The following is a 21,573-nucleotide window of genomic DNA, read 5'->3' as shown; positions in this document are numbered from 1 at the left end:
GGAAATATCGAGTAGGAACTCTTTTGGATATGGACTCTTTGTTTTTGTAGATTCTGAAGGCCAGAATATCTGTTTTCTTTGAAGTACACCCATATGAGAGTTTCGATGCAGAACATTTTGAGATGGTCTTGAAAATAGATTCAGAGAGCTGAATTAAACCAGGGCTTCTTAACATAACAAAATGTAAGACATTACATGTAAGGAGCCATATTCCCTAAGAGTGGTAAGTACATTGGTGTTAGGATATAAGGTGATAGTACATGGCTGAATATTTTTTATTTCCAATAGCTTAATGAAGACACAATAGTTATGTTCATTTTAACGTGTATTAAACTATGATTTCATGTACATTACTTAGCCATACAAAGCATGACTTCTTGTATACTGTTGCTTACGATAGCAGTAATAGTAAATTGCTTTAAAGTTATTCAAGTAAAAGAAATTAGTCACGGGGTGCCTGGGTGGCTCAGTCAGTTAAGCATCTGCCTTCAGCTCACAGCATGATCTCGGGGTCCCGGGATTGAGCCCCACGCTGGGCTCCCTGCTCAGTTGGGAGTCTGCGTCTCCCTCTCCCTCTGCCCTTCCCCCTGCACATGCTCTCTCTCGCTCCCTCAGATAAATAAATAAAATTAAAAAAAAAAAAACAAGAAATTAGTCAGTGAATGGAGAATATTCCTTAAAAATGTACGGGTGGCCCACAAGGATGGCAACACTGTGAAAGAGGTTTATGAATGACTGAGGTTGGGTGAATGCCATGTTAAAGAATTGCACATATTCTTTGAAACTAAAGACTTGCTGTTTTTGGCTTATGGATGAAAGCATCAAGGAGATTGAGTTGCATGCATTACATGTTTGTAAAATGCAGGTGATGAATCTCTCCTGAGTGTCATCCTATTTCCTTTGCTGAATCGACCATTATATTCTGGGCTGTAGAGAGAAGCTGTGTGTTCATGACTCCTGGAGGTGTGTAATGGATCATGGAGTAATGTCTGTAGCGCACACTCTTGCAAAACAGCACGATGGGACCTCTGTACTCTGCACCATGCAGACTGAAAATGTCAAACAGGCAACACTATTATGACTGAACCAAGTCTAGGGACATGGAGAGCGTCACCATGCCTATACTAAACTAGTTTCCCATTCTTTGGGCTATCATCAAGCAACCTAACGGCTGTTCTTTTCGCTGAGCTAAATGCAACATCTCACGCCAGATTTATTGGCTTGGCAAAGCTGCAAATGTTATTACGCAAAAGTTGAGAAAGAGCAAAGCTGAGGAGTGCTAAAAACAGTACACTTTGCTACTGTGTAGTATCTGCATTTGGGGCTCAGGGTGTTTTATTTATAGATATCTATTAATACATAGTAAGAGGTACAGAAAGAAATACATAAAAAATAGCTTTATCAAATAGTTTCCAGTATTCAAGTGTAACATCAAAAGCAAGAACAGCAATAGCAAACTGTTCTATTGAAGAAAAAAAAAGCCATGTTCTTAAGTCTTCTCTCCCTATCCTTTCCTTTCCTCTCTGAGGTCTGTGGCTACAAAGAGCCCACACCCTCCTAGATCTTGGAGGGGTGGGGTGCGGGCTGGGGAGGGAGGTGGGATGTCCCCATGTATTACTTTGCCGGGCTTTTTTAACCTCCATCTCTCCTACCCCCCTGTCTACCCATGCTGGAAGTGGAGGAAAGGTGGGAGCACGGAGCTTGTAAAACTGGTTTGTTGGGCTTCTTCCTCCCTCTCTTGCTTCTTGGGAAAATATCTTGCTGGGCAGCTGCCTGGCAGTACCGAGCTGCCTTTTTTGAGCTTGAGAGGGGCTTCCCCTTCCTCTGGCAGAAGGAAAGGGGGCCGCACCCCGAGGTGGAGATGGAGAGAAGGACGGAAAAGGCAGATCCCACTGCTCCCCGCAAGACACACAGAGAAGGGGAGGACCACCCACCATACACATGCCCATAGGCATCTTGGAAACTCAGGATTCAGAGATGGGGGAGAGACTGCACTTGGAACAGTGGGATTCACCCAGATCTGAAACCCTGTGCATTTACTTTACAGAGTCCTAGAAGGGCTGGGGTCAGGGGTGGGGGCGGATCACTACCCACTTTTTGTATTCGCGTGCACAGGATGACACACACAGGAGAGGAGGGGAGACTGTGGGAAGGCGTGTGGGCAGCTTCATTTTGCTTCACGTCTCCACCTGATTGCTGGGCGCTTCTGGCCCTGCGGGGGCAGCCCCAGTCATGTGGGAGTGGTGGGGAGGGGGGCCTGCCTGCTTGGAGGGTAACCCAGGCTCAACCTGGAGAGACTGGGAAGGGCGGGGGGGGGTCATTTCCGGGGAGGAGCTTAGGACAGGTTGGTCCTGACTGTGACCAGGGTTTTGTCAAAGTTGCCAGGAAGTTAAAGAGGGGGTGAGCGGGATCCCAGGCCGCGTCTCCCTCGCTGGGCAGGGGGGTTGCGGGGGAGCTTGGAGCCTGTGAAGGGACATCAGTTCTTCTCCGCTCTCCCTGTGCTCCCTCTGCAGGGAGGAGGTCGGGACACACCAGCCAGAGCTGAGGTGGGCAAAGCTGGCTTCCAGCGTGATGTCGCCCCGTTCTAGGGTGAGCTGTGCCCTCCCCAGCCCCCAGGGCTGGCTGAGGTAAGCCTATGAAGAGGCAGAAGGCCCAGGCAGAGTCCCCCGGGGCCTGGGTGGAGGCCTCTCTGGTGTGGGTGTGGGAGGGAGGGTTCCTGCCTCTCCTTCAGCTCCAGCTCTTGTTACAGTGGCTCTTTCAGGGAACAGATCTCCTTCTGCACCTGATTCCGCTACTGTTACTGTCTCCCCAGGGGGGACTTCCAGGGAGGTCCAGGGAGCCCAGGGTGCCCAGGTCCACAGCTTTCGTGCTGGGATGAAATCTGTCCTTTTGATTCTAGAGGTGAGGGGTAGGCAGGGAGAAGAAGGAAGAAATGGTTGGAGGGGATCCTCCTGAGTATTGGGAATGGGTCCACATTTGAATACCCCTCCCTTGCCCACCCTGGGGGAGGGGACTGGAGTTAAACAAGGTGAGGAAATGCTGGAAGCATCTATGCGATGGTGTCCGCAGGTGCTAGATGTAGACCCACCTTTCTCCTGAGCTGGGAGGGTGCTCTAAACTTCTCGCCTCGGCCTTACCCAATGCCCGGCAAGAACTTCAGTAGAGCATGGGAGCTCTGGGAGCCCTGGATTTCCCACCTGGAAAATGAGGCTACTGGAAAAAGCCAATGTCTTAGATTATGTTTCACTTTATATGGTTACAGCACGTTCAACTCCACAGTGGCTGCCCCGTGGGTACTTGAGGGGTATTTCAAGGGCAAACAGACAGAAATTGCTTTGAAAACGTAAACGCACTATTACATGTGAGGTATTACCTGATCTCCTAATTCAGCATGGCCATTTCCTCCTTCCCAACACCGCCTGCATGCACTTCATATCCACCTATCCCTGTATTAGAACACCCCTTTGCCCTAAATGAAGAACCCGAGGGGGAAAACGATTCAGAAAAGATGTCCCTGCACAGGGAGTAAGTGAATGTTCTGAGGGGCACCCCCTTCTCACGGGAGGAGGCGCCGGTCCTTCCTGTTCCTTGGCCCCCATCTCAAGCTGCGTTCCTTCTGTGTGGGGCCGCCAGGGCTTTGAGTGTTTGTGCTCAGAAAACATCAGCCCCTGTAGCTCTTCATCTCCCCCTGGCGTTCCTCTCCCGATATTTCTCAACATTGGTGCTATTGAAGGCGGGGGGCGTTCCGGGAAGGGGAAAGAGGGTGGGCACAGAAAAAAAAGTTTATAGGGGTTTCTACTCAGTGATATCGAAAGCACTGGGTATGTGCCTGAAAGGGCTCTATTTTTCTTTTAAACGTCCTTTCCTTGCCATTCCTTCACCGATCTTTTTCACTGTGCGCGCAAGGAACTTTAGCAAAAAAGACTTGGGGGAGGGGGCTTGGAGTAAGGGACAAGTACCTCGACCTGCCAAAATCAGTTGACCCCCAGTGGGAGGGGGGGAGTGAAGAGGGAGAGAGTTCCCCTGTTTGATCAACACTAAGAAATCGGAGACATAAAAGGAAAACGAAGGGAACAACAACAACAACAAAAATCCCCGCGCACAACAATACAATCTATTTAAACTGTAGCTCATACTTTTCATACCAATGGTATGACTTTTCTGGAGTCCCTCTTCTGATTCTTGAACTCTGGGGCTGGCAGCTTGCAAAAGGGGAAGCAGACTCAAGCGCTGCACGGGCAGGTTTACCAAAGGTCTCTAATGGGTATTTTCTTGTTCTTAGCCCTGCCCCTGAATTGTCAGACGGCGGGCGTCTGCCTCTGAAGTTAGCAGTGATTTCCTTTAGAGCCTGGCCTTATCTCCGGCTGCACGTTGCCTGTTGGTGACTAATAACACAATAACATTGTCTGGGGCTGGAATAAAGTTGGAGCTGTTTACCCCCACTCTATAGGGGTTCAATATAAAAAGGCGGCGGAGAGCTGTCCAAGTCAGACGCGCTTCTACAGCGGCGCTGGGGCGAGCGCGCAGAGGGTCCTCGGTCCGGTCGGCGCCGCTGTCCCCGCGTGCGTCCGCAGACCGCTCCCAGCTGTCCCCCGCACGCCACCGCCGCGTGCGGCCGCAGACCTCTCCCACTGCCGGCCCTGCTGGCAGAAAACGTCTTTTTTCTCTCCGTTAAAGAGCACTTAGGCTGAAGGCTCACTTCGAGATCTGAATAACCAGAAGCGCCTTGAGAGACCCGAAGCTATTATTTTTCTTCGTCTTCTTTTGGGTTCAGTTGGCAGGGGAGGACTTTGATCCCCCCCGCCACACACTTTTTTTTTTTTTTCAGAATGGATTATTTCCCCATGATTTTCTCTCTGCTGTTTGTGGCTTTCCAAGGAGCTCCAGAAGCAGGTAGGCGCGGCGACTTGGAAACCTCTGAACGTTAATGTCTTCTTGTCCACCTTAATGTTTTTCTTGCTTCTGTTTTCCCCTTCTTTTATGACTGCAGCTTAGATAGCAAGTGTCTGGGAATTATTGCTCAAAGCTACTTAAGTTTTCCAGTGGGGAAAAATAATTCCTCTATTGAAAACAATTGCTCCTATAGCATTAAAATAACTTATTGTTATAAGTATATAGTGTATTTCCTTGGCTTTTAAAAATATAACTCAAGAAAAGTAAAGACAAGATATAATTTAGCCAAATGTATATTTGCAACATATGTGTTCGCACAGGTGATAGGACATATAAGGACTTATATATCTTATTTAAATACTGTTTTAATAGTGTGTGAATGTGTAAAATATTTAAACATTTCAGCTTGAAGCCAAGGAATTTTATTCAAGTCATTCAAGCAGTATATGAGCAGTAAAATCACCTGCAGAACAGTCTGTTGAATAACCCTCGGGCGGTTTCAGGGTGAAGCAGATGTTTTCTTTAAAATTTGTCATTATTGACTTTAGGCTTCTTTTGGCAGGTTTTTGGCACCCAAAACAGTGTGAGGTCTATTTTCAGTTTTATTCACCTGTTGTGGGAGGGAAACTAAGATAAATCTTGGCTGCCTGAGGATTTAGATAGTACATGTATATCTGCCCATTTCCCCCCTCTTAGGGTCAATGCCCTTTTTTGTGTGTGGCTTTTCATGACCCTGACTAAAGAGAAAAGATGTCAAGGGAATGAAAATCCTGGAATGTGTCTGATCATTTGAAATGTACAAAATTGGGCAGATAAGCCTCATGGCTAACTTGTCAGTAAGAAGAGGCCATGCTGCAGCGGGGAAGGGGGAGGCGGCGAGTCCCCCACACGCCATCCTCCTCCGGGGATCCTGAATTCAAAATCCACAGAACCTTAATTAGGTCCCGGAGCTGCTGCTCAGTCTCACCCTAGGTCAGTACTTTCTCTGGAGTTTACCATGTGCGATGAGTATTATAGAGCTGGTTTCTCTTCTTTCTCTCTAATCATCCCCCCAAAGCTCTTGAACCTCAGCTAATTTCAAGGACTATGTATCACCTGGGCTACTCCCTGCCCTCCACCAGGTGTGAAATGGTGGGTACTCCCCTAAACTGCAGGGGGCAGTGGCTCCGAACCTAGGAAGAGGCAGGTGATTTATGTAGCTTTAGAGCTTTGGTCATCAGCCCACTTTACGCCACTGTCCTACGAAATTGGGCTGTCCTATTAAATTCCATGCAGAAGCCACCCCAGATTTCTAACAGGCAGCATGTCCATGCGTTTCTCTGGGGGCTGGTCAGTCAGTCCCCTTTTCAGGTGGCTGTTCCTGCTGCACGTGTGTAATCTCCTTGAAAGTGGATAAGCCAGTGGGGGGTAAAGGTGAAGTCATGTTAAGGAGGGAAAAGATAAAGAGCCCTTTTTGCTCTGTGTTTCTTGTTGAAGGCGGGCTGCAGGCTTCATGGGCTTTTATCTGCTCCGCTAGATCCCAGGGGACATGCCCTGCTGACCTGCTCTTTCTCTCCCCAGCGGTCTTGGGCGCGGAGCTCAGCACAGGCTTGGACAGTGGAGGGGAGAAGTCTGCTGCCAGTGCACCCTGGCGGGCCCGCCGCTCCAAACGGTGCTCCTGCTCTTCCCTGATGGATAAAGAGTGCGTCTACTTCTGCCACCTCGACATCATCTGGGTCAACACCCCCGAGTGAGTCTCTAGAGGGCGTCGTCACTCTAGCTATTCCTTACCTCTGGCTTCTCCAGAGACTGGAGCCCGGGGATGCTCATTGCTTTGGAGCGGGGGTGGGGGTGGGGGGGTTAGTGGGGGGGCTCCTGGTTTGGATTCTGAAGGTAGCACTTCTGATGACATGAAGGTGCCTCGGGGGTGGGGGGTGCGGAGAGTGCCCCCCCACCCCATTCCTGAAAATACCAGGCAGGGTGGTTCTTTGAAACACAGGGGAGGGTTTTCTGAGTCCCCGTGGCTCAAAGACTCAGGACAGGAGAGATGGAAAATGCTGATGGCAAGCAGGACTCTGTCACATATTCCTGGGGGGGGATTTTTTTTGGTGGAATCTGCTTGGGTTTAGGGAATAAACTGCCGAGGCCGGACATGGGTTAGTCTAATCCATCCTACTCCTGCTAGGCAGAAGGGATTGTAAAGAGTGATAATCAGTCCCTTCATATTACTTATAGAAAAGCACAAACCCAAACTGTGGACATCACTTGTCAAGAATGAGTCCAGGGGCAGAGCCAGACCTGGAACAAGGGTGTGTGACTCCTCTGTACTCTCCCCTTAGAAAAGCCCATTTCAAGACAGCAATGGAAACATGGTCTACAGATTTCTCTTCTGCTTCCAGAGCTGGAAGAAAGCAGGTTCTCCCCCTCCTTCACCCTGAAAACTGGCTCACCCATCAGACACAGTTGTAAACAAAAACACGGCACACAGTGTCCCGTACTGGGTGGCCAATTATGGTGAGGGATGCCCAAAATCCAAACAAAATCAAATCAAACAAAAACCACAGTGAGCCTAATACTTAAAAGGTGATGCTACCAAGGTGAGGATTTTAGTCCTTTTAGGTGAGGCTCAGAAGGGACACTTTGGAATTTACCGGGGAGCCTTCTGGCGAAGAGTCCTTCTATTAGTCACCAGCTGCAGGAGATGTGCGAAGCTGGGGGTGAACCATGCGTGCCGTAGTAGATCTTACCCGACACCCCCCCCCAACACTCAGGAGGCACTTTTGGCATTATCATATGACTTAAATTGAAAATAGATTTTCAAAATCATGTGAGTCATGGTTTTGCATCGAAGTCCCTCCCCCGCAGTAGCTGTTAAGTAGATGGAAAGTCAGAAAAGGAAGAAAATAGGAAACAGACACCAAAGCAGAGATGTCATAATCTTGGACAAAAACCAAAGCTGCTTGTGTGGAGAAGAAACTGAAATTTTTTAAGAACCCAAATGGAATTTCATTGAGTTAGAAAACTGGTTTTCTCCTGGCGAGGGTATACACACTAAGGGCCATTGATGGGCACGTAGAATGCATCATTTCAAAGACTATTAATTACGCTAATATCTCTTGTTCATCTTTTTTGATAATAGGCACATTGTTCCGTATGGACTTGGAAGCCCTTCTAGGTCCAAGCGATCCTTAAAGGATTTATTTGCCACAAAGGCAACAGACCACAGGAAGAGATGCCAATGTGCTAGCCAAAAAGACAAGAAGTGCTGGACTTTTTGCCAAGCGGGAAAAGAACTCAGGTGAGGTAGAAACCCTTTTGCTTTCAGTCAGTTTTATGGCCTCCTGATCTTCCTGCCATGATGTTGCCTTTTTGTTTAAGAGAAATTAACAGAGATTTTGTGAGAGCTGAAGATATCATTGCTGAAAAGTTTTGTCCTATCTGTATTTTAACAGGGACCAAGACAGTATGGAGAAGGGCTGGAATGACCATAAGAAAGGAAAAGACTGTTCTGAGTTTGGAGAAAAGTGTATTCATCAGCAGCTGGTGGCAGGAAGAAAAATAAGAAGGTAAGAGACTCCCAAGGACAGCTAGCCCCAGTCACCAGTGCTAATGGGTTGCTCCCCCAGGTACTCTCACCTTGATGGAAGAAAGGCTTAGAAGAAAAGAACAAAGATCTTCATAGTCAATAGATTAGAAAGAGCAAAGGAATCCCTCTCAAATATTTTTGAATGCAGACCTTTGCCTACTATACACTTGGATGATCTTAAGCATGTGCCACTCAGTCTAAAGTTAGATTTTCCCAAGATAAATCTACAGACAACTTTGTCATTTGGTCATATCTAGTCCTTGCTTTTCCAAGTCAATGCATTTGCCACTTTCCTTGAGAAATTAACAATCCTTTCCGGGAAAGGAGTTTTGATGTTTATTTTATATTACTTCATTTTATTTTTAAATCAAAGTGTCATGTATGATCAAGTTCTTCAAAAAGTAGCAGTTACTCTAATGGCCAAAGGGAAAAATAAAGTCATTAGGTAGGTGAGCATTAGAACATGCCGTTTGGGGGGTTTATTTATTTATTTTTTAAAAATAGGGAAGTGCATTTGCTGGAGAGCCCATGTCATTCTGAAAAGCTCTCATCTCTTCTAGTCGGGCCGAGAAGGGACGCACATTAGTCCACACTCTGGGGTTGTGATGGGCAGCTCTAGAGGGATGACCCTTCCAAATCCAAAACCTCTTGGAATTCACAAGAGGAAATCTGCACTCGGAGCTGTCATGTGTTCTACATTTCCCTCTCCTGGTCCATGGAAAGTTTTCCTAGAAATCCAGTGGCAAGGAGTTCTGTGATCAAAGTGTGTTGAGCCGCAGTGACATTTGCATTGTTTACTGCTGATGGGTGGGACATCCTCAGCTATCTGGGACGTCTCGTTGGCCATTGTTGTTTCCATATTTATAATGTCAGGCCCCCGATGCTCCCTCCAGATCATCAGGTTCCATAAGCTACAATTCCTTAACTGACTTGGAAATTATTATTATTTTTCTATTCGTTTTTATTGTATCAACGATTAAATCACTATTACAGTTCAGTTTCTTTTTCCTGCCAAAATAAAACATTAAACCTGCAAAAAACATAGATTTATATTTTTTAATTGCCATACACCATTTACTTTGGGCCTACCTGTACTCCTCATCTCTTTTTGTTCCTTTCCCACCAAGTCACCCTTAATTGCTTTTGTGATTAAGAAGACATCCATGGCTATTTGAGACCTACACGGAGGTAGTTTCTGTATAGAATCCCGTGGTGGTAGCTGCGATGGGGCAACAGAAGAAAAGAGAATATCTCTAGTTTACCTTAAAATTGTACTTTAAAATTGCATTGAATGCCCAATTCCCTTTAGTTATGACCATAGCTCCTCTCCCCTTCCCCCCATGCCCAGCATAATGGTGGGGAGGGGCTGCATTTTCACTTGAGTTTAACCAAGAGTAGCATACTGTTGCGGTCAGTGGGGAAAGTTCAGGAACCAGACTTAGATTTGTTTGTGCCGGATTCTAATTTTAGATGCCTGCCTCTTTTGCCTAGAAATTTTTTTTTTTTAATGACGTTTGTTTTCTCTTGTCTTGTTTTAATAGGTTGGACACCATCAGCAACCGCATCAAAACAGCTTTTCGTGTCGCAAAGCTGAAAGCGGAGCTCTACAGAGAGAAGCAAGTGACCCACAACCGAACACACTGATGGCAGGTCCCCGGGGCCCGTGGCCGGCCCGCCCGCAAGACTTCCCCTCCGCGGAGGGAACCCTGTGGCTGATTCTGCACTCTCTCCCCACGGCTGGGATCAGAGCAAAAGCATCCTCCCTGCTTTGACCATTTCTTGTTCCAGACTGGCAATGGACCAGTGCCCTCGCTCTAAACATTACAGTGAAGGTTAAGGAGTCCCCCAACCGATCTTCATTTGCTTCCATCAGTGATAACCGCTTTCGTCTCTCCTCGTTTGGGGTGACAATGGACCACTCAGAAAGCAGAGAGACACACAGTGACTTGTGAATTAGGGTGTCATCCTCCAGAAGGAGGACAGGAGATTCCATACATGGTGGAATTTCTGAAGAGGGTCCGAAGGGAGTGTTTGTGTCTCACTCAGGCGCCTGGCACATTTCAGGGAGAAACTCCAAAGTCCATGCAAAGATTTTCTAAGGAATGCACAAATTGAAAACACACTCGAAGGACACTCAAGTAAAAAAAAAAAAAAAAAGAAAAAGACTTTTTTTTGCTTTTTAAATTCACAAAATGCAAAACTAAAAGAAACTGTTACTACTGTAAATCGGGATGGGTTTGATGAATCTGAGTCTACCTCACCTCTATTGCACTCTGGTAGAAGTACTTTCCCACCGTTAATTATCATCCCCCTCCCCTGCCCCCCAGCTCGGCCCCCTCCTGCCATCCCCTCCCCCGGAACCCCCATAGTCAATCTTGGCCTCATAGATGTCTGGTCTACCATGTCAGTAGTAGATGTAACATTTTCATAGTAATCTACTAACTCTGATTCATAAGAAAAAAGACCCTTGAATCAGAAGGTTCCCTTACCTTGATCCTTAGAAACAAAATGGTCTAGGGTTGTTTCTGAAAGATGTTGCAAAGTAAACATTTGGTTATGCTTTAAAGCAGTAAAATTATTTTCCTTTATGTAACTGGCCAATGGAAGAGGTTGGATTAAATTTTGATGTACTTATTTTTTTATAGATATTTATATTCAAAACAATTTATTCCTTATATTTACCATGTTAAATATACGTTTGGGCAGGCCATATTGGTCTATGTATTTTTTTAAAAATGTATTTCTGAATGAAATTGAGAAAATGCTTTGTTTTGCCTGTCAAGGTAACGACTTTAGAAAATAAATATTTTTCCCCCTACTGTACTGATTTTGAATCATTTCTGAAATTCCCAAGAAGTGGGCCAAAGTGCTAAGAATCATGAAGGGAAATGATTAAAGTTGTTTTTTTGGGTGGCAATAAGAAGGAAAATAGTCTTGGCTAACCACAAAAGAACTTGATCCGGATCTTAAAAGTTGCCCTTAGATTATATTAAGGTAAAAAAACAAAACAAAAACCCAGCTTTAATACCTCCATCGTTCCCTGGATAGCAGCCTTCTGCTTCCTCTTCTCCTCAAAAACTCTCCAGGGGCTTGCTTCATCCATTAACTTCGCTTAGGCTATGAGACAGGATCCCACAGTTAAAGTGGATGGGGTGGTGAGAGGTGCTTTCTCCTAATCAGCGGGCTGAAGGAAGCAGTGGCAAGATGACTCCCCAAAACGTACCTAATTATACACAGTTCCACACCAGAAAAATGCTTGGAGGAAACAGCCGGTTCGGAGCAAGTAAGCCCCCCTTCCCTAGCTTTTTAAATTTATTTATGGTTGTTTTTTTTTTTTTCTTTTTGGCTCAGATTTAGACTTTTGTTTATTAAGGAACACTAAGTGCTTTTGCTGCTCTGTGGGAGCCCAGGACTGCACACAGGCCAGTGGTGGTGGAGATACCGAATGCTGGGTCTGGGGCACAGGCATTGTGCTGCATCCTCCTCTCCACTTTGCCTTGCTGGTCTTGCCAAACCATCCGGGAGACTGGTGTTTCGAATGGTTGTTACCAACAGAAGCCCAGAAGAGCTTGATGAGCTCTTAAGACTCTTCCCCTTCCTTTCCTAATAGGAAAGAATGCCTAGAATTCAACAAATATTAGCTCATGATGATCACTGTTGTCCAACAATTACACAACTAAGGGACATTGAATACCAGCCTTCAGGTGAGTGTAGTCAGTGTCCCAGGTAGAGTTTCTAGATAGATATTGACATTGTTTTTTATCTTCCATTCTTTCTCTCTCTCTCTCTCTTTTTTTTTTTTTAAGGCACAGTCTAATATCTAAAAGCGTGGTTTCTGGAAGTCCATTTAGAGTAGATTTCTCTCTTTGCACTTAAGGCCAGGCAGAGCTTTGATCTCAGGACTCTGAGGACCAGATAGTGCTTGATCTAGCAAACTGTTTGTCGGTGTGTGATTCTTAAGGGAATTGTGACGTTTTGTCCACAATGACCAGGGGCTTGGTTTGAACTTGGCCACTGTTTAATCCTGAGCGATCAGTCCCCCCAAAGTTTTCCCATCAGTTAAATGAGAGAGTGGGGAATTTCTCTAGTGGCTCCAAGAAAGAGCATGTGATGTCATGAAGCATGAAGGAGTCGAGATGGCATGAGAGAGTGAAGGTCTGAGCTTGGAGGATGTGGGTCTGTTACTTTAAGAGGGAGTTGGGATGGGAAGAAGCCACCGAGTACAAGAACAACACAGTGAGCAAGGATTTTCTTTTTCTTTTTTTCTATTATTTGGGCTTCAAATCCTCTTCCTCCATGCTTCCTGCTTCAGTAGCTGGCAAGAAAAGCAAGAAGCGTGAAGGAGCTTTCCCAGGGCAGGAGGGTCAGTAGTAAAATTAAGCTGGAAGGTTTAGAGGAAATGAATATTTTTCAAGTATGTAGAGGAAAGATTCGATATTATTTAAGGCTCATGTTGGCTTGAGGGGTGAAGTGGTTGAATGGTCTGCCACATTTCCTGCTGTTTTTCTTTCCAGTAAAAGTGTGGTTTCTGAAAGTCCACTTAGGACAGATTTCTGTCTTCGCATTAGAGGCCAGGTGGAGCTTTGATCTCAGGACTCCGAAGACCGGAGGATCCTGGGTGGGGAGTAGTGATCTTTGGTGGAGGGAGAGGAGCCCACTAAAGGGTACTGAATTTTTCTCCCCATGGAATGGCTTCTTTTGTGATGGAAACCATCGGCTTTAATCCTGTCTGTGCTTCCTGAAATAGGGTATTATACAAAGTAGAGTTCTCACAACTTGGCTAGAGCCCTTTCAGGAAGACTCCTACTGACACTGAGAAAGAGAAATCTTTTGTCTTTCCAGGCAAAAGAGCCAGCATTCAGAGAGGGATAAGACCTACCTAAGATCACACAGCAAGCTATGGATTCTCTGGACCCTGAACCCTTGAGCACAGATGTTTTACCCAGAGGCATCTGGAGGTCAGTGGAAACTGATGCCCAAGTAAACCTTAACAGAGGGTTCTGGATGGTAAAGGCAAAGTCAGTCTTCATAAAAGCTTTACCTTCCAGCCTCATGGGTGATGGTTGGTGGGTCCATCCTTACAGTATGTAAGGGAAGAGAAAAGAAATATAAGGAGACATACAAGTTCCATGGCTTCGTGAAGTGAATTTCTATAGGATGAAATAGAATATAACAGGGAACTTGCATTTACCATTATTTTTTTAGTGTTCAATTACTAAATAATCCTTAGATAATATGAGTGAAGAGGAATTTTTTTGCTTCGTTCTCTTACTCTATAGTAATACTCAAGTATAGTAATCCTTAAAGATGCTTTATTTTATTTCTTTTTCTAACATCCTGAAAATGCTTATTTTCAAGCCCAATTTCTCCACGTGTAAAATACTGTTTTCAAGCCCATATTCTCAATGGAATTCCTTCCACCTTGGCTTTTGCTCCTTTTTGCACCCCTCACAATTCCTGGGATCCTGGGTCTGGGGCTCAGGATGTATCTACTGCAAGTGAACATTGCTGTTCTCAGAATCTTATGATCTAACAGCGACCTCTCATGTTTGTAGAGAACTGGACTTCCCGTAGCGTTCTCCCTTTTGTCATTGATCCCTCACCCCAACAATCTTTTCAGGATGTTGGGGCCATATTTTTATACCTGTTTGAGAGCTGAGGACACAGATATAGTGAATGAGTGAGTGACTTGTCCAGACTCCTCCATCAGGCAAATAGCAATACTAGATCTCAAGACCCTTGACTCTTTCTCCTAAAACTGCCCCAGAGCCCAGGGCATAGCACTGTTCCCGACTCTTGGACAAATGTGGATTATTTCCATCTCTCCAGTGAGCTCTGAGTGGAATTAACTTTTTGTTACTCTCTTAGGAATATTAATGTTCTATGTGTGCCCCTGCACCCTAGTCCAGAGCATTTTCATTGCATAATATTTGTTTACTACAACAACCTGCGCCAATGCATGGCTGGTAGAGAAATCATGACAATTTATGATGCCTGTTTCCAAGCCTGGTACCATGGAATGCTTCATTGACAACTACTGGCTGTAGGTCCAACGCATGAAAGAAATTGTGATAAATGTGATGGCAGAGGCCATATCATTCCGCCAGAATAATCAGAGAAAGAGCTAGGGCTGGTGCCATTGGACAATGAAAACAGAAGGGCCTAGACCTTGGGGACACTGACTGATGGAAATGATGGGTCCCAAGCATGACAGGCAGCTCATAGCTCTGAGAGGCATCACGTTGGGGATCTGACATGCAGACTTGCTGGTTCAGAGGGTTTTGTTGTGTTCCTGCATCTTATTTCTTCACTTTCATATTCTGAGTCATCCCGGGCCTCCACCCTAAACTGCTGTGGAATTATCTAGGGTGAAATTTGCAATATTAAGCTACCTTTGGCATGGCATGGGCACTGACCAACTGGAACAGACAGGGACAGAACAGTGGGAGCAGGTCTCTGGTGGCCCCCAGCTAGGCCAGATGTGACACCTCCAGGTGTTGGATTGTGGGGAGGTCCAGTAGTCTGGGGAAGGGGTGGGAAGCCAGGGTGGAATTTTTAGGCTTCTCGCTATAGCTATTTATCAACGGGATGGAAATATTGCAATATTTTAAAAACAAAAATGGTCTCACTGGTACACACCTCTGTGCATGGCAGACTTGGAAGTATCAAAACTCTTTTCCACTTGGTAAATTACCCTCTCTACAGCTTCACTGAGTGGGATCCCATTGTCTCCATGCCCACTGAAGTCAGTGCTGTATCTTTCTGTCCACACATCTCTGTCGTCCTGCTGCACTGTCGTCCCACCGTGTTGTTTTTCTCACTCTCCATGTTCCCTTCACATGGGCCTCAATCTCCTTTGGTAGAAATGGAAATACTCTAAAATATTCTTTGTCTCTTGAACGTTTTTAGCAGGGCAATTTTATGGTCACCAAATCTGAGGTTTGTCTTACACCAGGATTTGGTAAGGTTCTAGGTCTGCTCTAGGATTGTCACGAAGAAGGGCTGTTCATAAGTTTGTGTCTTGCCCTTTTAGATTAACTCCAGACCAGGAAAGGGTGTCTATATAATTTATTATTAAAACTAAGGTACTTTTGATAGTGCCTCTTAGAAATTACCAGAGGACCACAGACTGTGGTGGGCAAACTGGGACATATGATCAGCCTAGACCAGGATAAGCCTGGAAGCAGGTAAGAGTTTCAGAATTTCAAAATCCCCTTGGTCTCTTAGAGATGACCTAGACCTTGGCCCTTTTTGGCCAGACTAAATGTCTTTATCTTATTATGTGTAGATCAGGTTAGGGCAGAGGATTTACACCTTCTCTAGTCCCTCCAGCCTTGAGCATGGAGCTTTGGGCATAATATGTCAATGAATTAACAAACGTACAGATGGGTTACAGCCTTCAGTAAGGGGGAGGTGAAGATGCTTCCCTGGCCAGAATGAAGCTACACTAAAGAAGGTTCTGAAGACCCACTTATAGGGGCCTCTTTGGGGAATTTATGTAGTTAAAATATTCCTTTATTCAGGCTCCACTCTAGTGGTAATTATTTATTGCAAAGAGATGGATCTTTTTATTTCTCTCCACTCCAATTCATCCTACATTTCACTGTCATCATAATAATCTTCCCCAAATACTTTAATCATAATTTCATTGAATCCAGAGCTAGAAAGAACTTCAAAAATAATTCATGTTCTTTCCCCATCTCAAAAAGATCTTTCATTGCCATTCTGTGCTTATAGAATAAAAAGTGTTATCTACTGAGACAGGGAGCATTGAGAGAAGGACCAGATTGAGAAGGAAGAATGGAAAGTATTAAAATTTTGGTACATCATGAGTTTTAAATTTCTTATTATGGATATCTTTAAACATACCCAACATTTGAAAGAAAAACATAATAAACCCCATATAACTATCATATAGTTATCAAGATATGATTGGGGTTGTTTCACCTCTACCCACACTCTGCCTTCCCTCTGTGGATTACTTTGAAGCCAATCCATAGTATTATTGTCATCTCATCTGTAAATATTCAGTATGAACATAATGAATTTGATATGAACAAAACAACATTTGGTTGTTTTGTTCAACCAAATGAAATGTGAAACAGTCAATTGGATATGTGGGTCTGGAGCTTAGAGGGAATGAATAGTAAATGTTCCCAGGCCTCGTGGGACTCATAATAACAAAGGAGACAAACACATGTAATAATAGTTAACATTTATTTAGTGCTTACTATATGCCAGATACTCTTTGGAGAGGTTTGCGCTCATCAAATTATTTCCTCATGACTATAACCCTATGAGGTATGTACTTTTATTTGCCCTATTTTATAGATGAGGAAACTCAGGGAGACATTAAGTAGTAACTTGCCCCAGGTCAGGCAGCTAATTAAGAGGCAGAGCCTAGTATGACCCAGATAATGAGATGCACTGTGCTTCGTGACTAAGAAAAATACAGTAATAAAGGTGACACCAGGGGAGGAACAAGTCCTATGATAGTATGAAAGTGGCAATGGTCAATTCTGCCTGGGGACAGGGAGAGGGAGAGTGGTGGTTTCAGGGAACGTTTCATGGGAAGACACTGTGAGGAATGGACCTTGAGCCCCTCACTAAATAAGATACCACTCACCAGATTCGGAATTCTGCCAAAGGTATTTAAGAGTCTCAATAAAATGCTTTGTCTACAAATGATATGATAAGAAGAACGTAGCCTAACTTGCTCACGTGACTGACTCACAGTAAAGGTAAATATGTATCTTTTCCACCAAGAGGTGATTTATCCTACTAAAGTCCAGAAAGGATAATTAATTCGATGATACAGAAAATCTTAAAGCAGCACCACTGCAATAATTAAAGTCAGAATTTTATTTTTCTAAGTGGTGTTGATTTTCCTGAGAAATCATTCTGCTAAAACCCAGAAAGGGTAATTAATAATATTGAAAATCTTAAAGCTACATGACAACAGCAAATGTGACAGAAATCTCTTATTTTCATGTGACATTCAAGTGGATTAAAATTTGGGGACATGACTTTAAAAATGAAAAGAATGCAATTCTAATAGTTTTCAACTAACTTTAGAAAATTTTACTAAATTTGTATCTAATAAGATGAAATAACTCCACTAGAAATCTCTGTACTTACCAAATATAAAAATATTTTGTATCTCAGATACTTTGCCAATCTCCTACTGTTTGCCACATGGTCACAAATGTTCTTGCACCATGTCAGGAATTCCCATTTGATATGTGAGTAGGAACTGCTGAACCAACTGTCAACTTAAATGTCTTCTTCAGGCCTGCAGAACTTGCTAAGGGGCCATTACCAAGCACCCTGCTATGGACACTGTTCACTGGCTTGTTCCCCCTATTAACTGGTTCATTGTGCTCTGATCAATGGCCATGGGTGGGGTCCGTCAGTTTGGTGAAAGACAAAATGCACAGGACAACTAAGGAAATGATTTTATTCAGGCCATTACACTTAGGAAAATGTTCATTAATGAAGAATGTTTCAAGAAAAGGAAAGGGGCCTGGGGTTTTATAGAAGCAAGCAAATAGAGAAGTTGTCCATTAGTCTTATGAGAGTCACCAGGAAGGCTAGAGATGGTTTCCTCTGAGTCACTGGGAAAGAGCAGAGAGCAATATGCAAGAGCAGGGTGGGCCTTTGTGGTTAGCCATTTCTTAGAACACCAAAGGAGAAGGAGACATCTTAACTCTGGCTTTTGAGGAACACAGGGCTCAGATAAAGTTTGACATTGTCAGTCCTCCCTCTTTTGTTCGAGATGGATACCATTCATCACCAAACAACTCCGCAGCAATCATAACCCTCCAGAATGGGGCAAAACAAGGTCTCAGAAGTGGTTTACAAGGATTTTTGCTTGGCTCCTGCCTAAGCGAATGAAGCAGCTATAAAGAAGTAATGGTAAAGAGCAGTGGTTATAGCATCCTGGAGATCAGGGCCCTTAAAATAAAGATGCTTCCTTACAATGAAAAAGAGATATGTCAACATAAAAGGCTGTATTAAAGTGGAGAGCCAGGAGCTGAACTCTGGGGGTAAGCAGCCCAGTGAGTTCCAAGAGGCCAGTGGAGGAACACTTTATGGTTAGGCACCACTGCTTGTTGAGTTTCTAGGAGCTCTTGAGCTAGGATGTTGATGCTTCTGATCATGTTGTCCCCAGGCCATACATGATCCTAGCATTCTACCAGTCTTACTTAATGGTCCAGATGGTGCCCTTTCAGCGGATAATCAGACCTATGACTGGCCTGCTGTGGTGCTGAGTTCTCTGAGGCCCAGGTCAAGCCATTGGGCTTTAGCTCACAGTGCTTCTTTGGATCTTAGAGAAAACGGTCAGCTGCCAAGCAACTTAAGAGTCCTCACGGGGACCTGGATAGTTAGGTTCTAGCTCTCAGTAACACTGAGTCAGGCAGCAGGAAAAAAATTGGAAACATTAGTTTGAAGGATTATAGTCAGATATTGAAGGAAACTGGAAGACTGAAAATCTGATAAAGATTGACAATTTGGAAAGGTAACAGGAGCTGGTTCAGTTTACAGATAGATACCCCAATGGATTTTTCCTCAGTTGGGGAGCGAGTCAATCAAAAGAACCACCAGACAAGATAGACTTTGCATATGCAACAGTTATCCACAATTTAAAAAGATTTCTTTCTAAAATAGCTCAAAGACAATGAATGGGGTAAGAATCTGGTAACCGGGAAGGGTCCGCTACATGACATATAGTTTTCATTAAGATACAAAATTTCTCTCTACAGTCTCCCCACCTTTGGTCAAAGATAATCTCAAAGAAAGGTTATTCTTGATCACAAAATCAGGCTAGTTTAGTTAAATTTGGCATAGTTATCTAGATAGGTATAGCAGGAATGGCAATTTACCATATAGACCATTTTAAGTTTGCTTTCTAGAAATTTTCATAAGGAATTTCAGGTTGACCATTTTAAAAAGTCTCTTGATGTTACGATGTCAAGCTGAGAACTTGCTACCAGATTTCAGCTGTAGTAGCTATACATTTGGGCTAATTCCTCTCTTCTTGAAGTCACCCAATATTCTGAGACTCATGGACCTTCCTGGAAGTGACCTTTCTTACTCATCTGTAAGGTTGGGAATTTATAAGCCGGGTATCAGGCCTGTTTGCCCATGAGAGCTTTGTAAACACTGGCTCCATAAAGCTAAACTTAATTTCTTCAAAGTGTCTGGTCATATCTGATTAAATAAGAACATTCTCAAATATGACATTCTAGGCAAAGCCTTGGTTGCATAACCCCTATTTTCAATTATGTCATGATAACAAGGACAGATTCTTATTGAACCTATGCACAACTATTGCCACGAAAATAAAGATACTCAACAAGAGTTTCTGAATTCTGGATTAATCAGGCAAGAAGAGTAAGATATCATTTGCAAATCTTTCAGTTAACAAAAAGAGTATCTACTAAATTACCAGTTATACAGAGTAGAAGAGGAAAAAGTCAGGGCTTCCTTATTCCTCAGAAAATAGGATATTAGAACAACCACATTCCAGACAAAAGCATAGTCATTCTTCATCAGCTTATTCAGTCTTATGTAATTAAATCTTGTTCTTCTCTGTCTGGAGCAGCAGTGTCATGAGCCCATCTGTTTCTCAGAGTTCTAGAAATCCTGACTCAGGCCACTGGTATGATCTCAGCCCATTTGTTTAAGTGATGCCACCAGAACTCTATACCCCAAAGTACTTCTGTGTTGGAGAGGAAGTACTCTGGCCTGTAGCTGACTGCAAGAGCTTCAGGGAAGCATCGGAGTAAAACAAAACACTATCTGTAGATGATGTAAGATTTTAAATGGCAGTGGTAAACTTTTTACTGGTAATTTTTAGTAGCGAAATATTTGAGGATTGTACATTACAAGAATAGTGCAACTGACCCAAAAAACATGGTTGTTTATGTGGCTTGCAAAACAAGACAATAAAGTCAATCCAAAAAGTTTGAGACAAAGTAATTATAAACATAATTGCTGCTGCTATGTCAAAGAAGAATGGATATTACATCTGATTTATCAAAATAGATGAACATTATCTTTACAGAGAAAAAGCATCTTCAGATACAACTGTAATAATCCTGACATGATATTCCATGAGTATAGTATACCAGATGTATAGTGAGAAAATTGAAGAATATGTCAAGAATATCAAAGAAAGAGATTTTGTAAATCTGGAGTATGTTCTACACATCTATATGTTAATGAAACTCCATAGGTAAGTGATTTGAATCCCAAAATGAAAATCACTCTCCCAAAGATATCAGATTCAAATTAAAGAAGTAAAATTGTGATCAAGTTAATATTTGTTTTAAAATACCTGAAATTATGGACTGATAGCACTATACTATTGTTGCCTAATATTAGACAAAGCAGTACTAGGACTCTGATAAACAGAAACACATCAGGGATAAAAAGGGTACTGACAATTCTCCAGGAACATCTCATATAACACACAATTTCTGAAATATTTATGACACTGTATCCATACACATCTTACCTAGGGAAAGTTTAGTATCTCCTCTGGTGTGCTAACTCATCAATGGAACACTTCAAATATGCCTAATTATTTCTAGTACTTCTTTTTTTTTGCACAGAGGAAAGAATAAATCATGGTGATTTTCCAGAGACCTTAAAAAAAAATATATATATATACACACACACACACACATACATATATGGCGCCTCTAGACTACACAAAAAGAAAAGGCAAAATTATAATGATCTAGCCATGAAATGAATATCCATTCATTTACTCAATATAGTAAGATTCAAAGTTTTAAGTTTCTTAAAGATCTTGAAAATTCTTTTCAAGCTGACATACTGCAAAACATAATTATTGCTGCAATAAATTTTTTCAGAAGAATGATTGAAATGGGTAAAACACAGATTAACATTTTTCAGTCTTAAACATTTACTAGAAGTCATGTTAGCTTATTCAATCAGTAAATCTGTAAAGTTGAGAAAGAACATACACAAGTAGAATAAAAATCTATGCTTACATTATATTTAACACCGATAAATCAGAGAAAACAGCTGTTTTCAAGAAACAAAAATTATTAAGCTAGTATTTCTTGTCAAAACTTACCCAAATT

The 21,573-nt window shown here is 43.3% G+C and overlaps 1 protein-coding gene and 1 long non-coding RNA gene across 3 annotated transcripts in view; one reads left to right on the top strand and one right to left on the bottom strand.

Annotated features, from left to right (window-relative positions):
* LOC145722939 (uncharacterized) overlaps positions 1 to 21,573 on the bottom strand; it is a 43,511-nt gene that overhangs the window by 20,198 nt on the left and 1,740 nt on the right. Inside the window, exon 1 of one of the 2 annotated variants that reach the window (XR_014147508.1) lies at positions 11,487 to 11,625. The exons of the other annotated variant lie outside the window; for it this stretch is intronic. This is a non-coding gene — a long non-coding RNA (uncharacterized LOC145722939). Of the gene's footprint in view, positions 1 to 11,486; positions 11,626 to 21,573 lie in introns of those variants that run through there. 2 annotated transcript variants of the gene reach the window in all.
* EDN1 (endothelin 1) lies at positions 4,461 to 10,892 on the top strand. The gene is made up of 5 exons (XM_031027242.2): positions 4,461 to 4,893; positions 6,454 to 6,622; positions 8,012 to 8,170; positions 8,325 to 8,438; positions 10,000 to 10,892. The coding sequence occupies exons 1-5, from the start codon at positions 4,830 to 4,832 to the stop codon at positions 10,100 to 10,102; spliced, it is 609 nt and encodes a 202-aa protein (XP_030883102.2). The 5' UTR covers positions 4,461 to 4,829; the 3' UTR covers positions 10,103 to 10,892.

Source organism: Leptonychotes weddellii, chromosome 8 (assembly GCF_054177405.1).
Source record: "Leptonychotes weddellii isolate Sample4059 chromosome 8, ASM5417740v2, whole genome shotgun sequence".
NCBI lineage: Eukaryota > Metazoa > Chordata > Mammalia > Carnivora > Phocidae > Leptonychotes > Leptonychotes weddellii.
The sequence above is the reverse complement of the archived record's forward strand: the minus strand, read 5'-3'. Positions and strand labels throughout refer to the sequence as shown.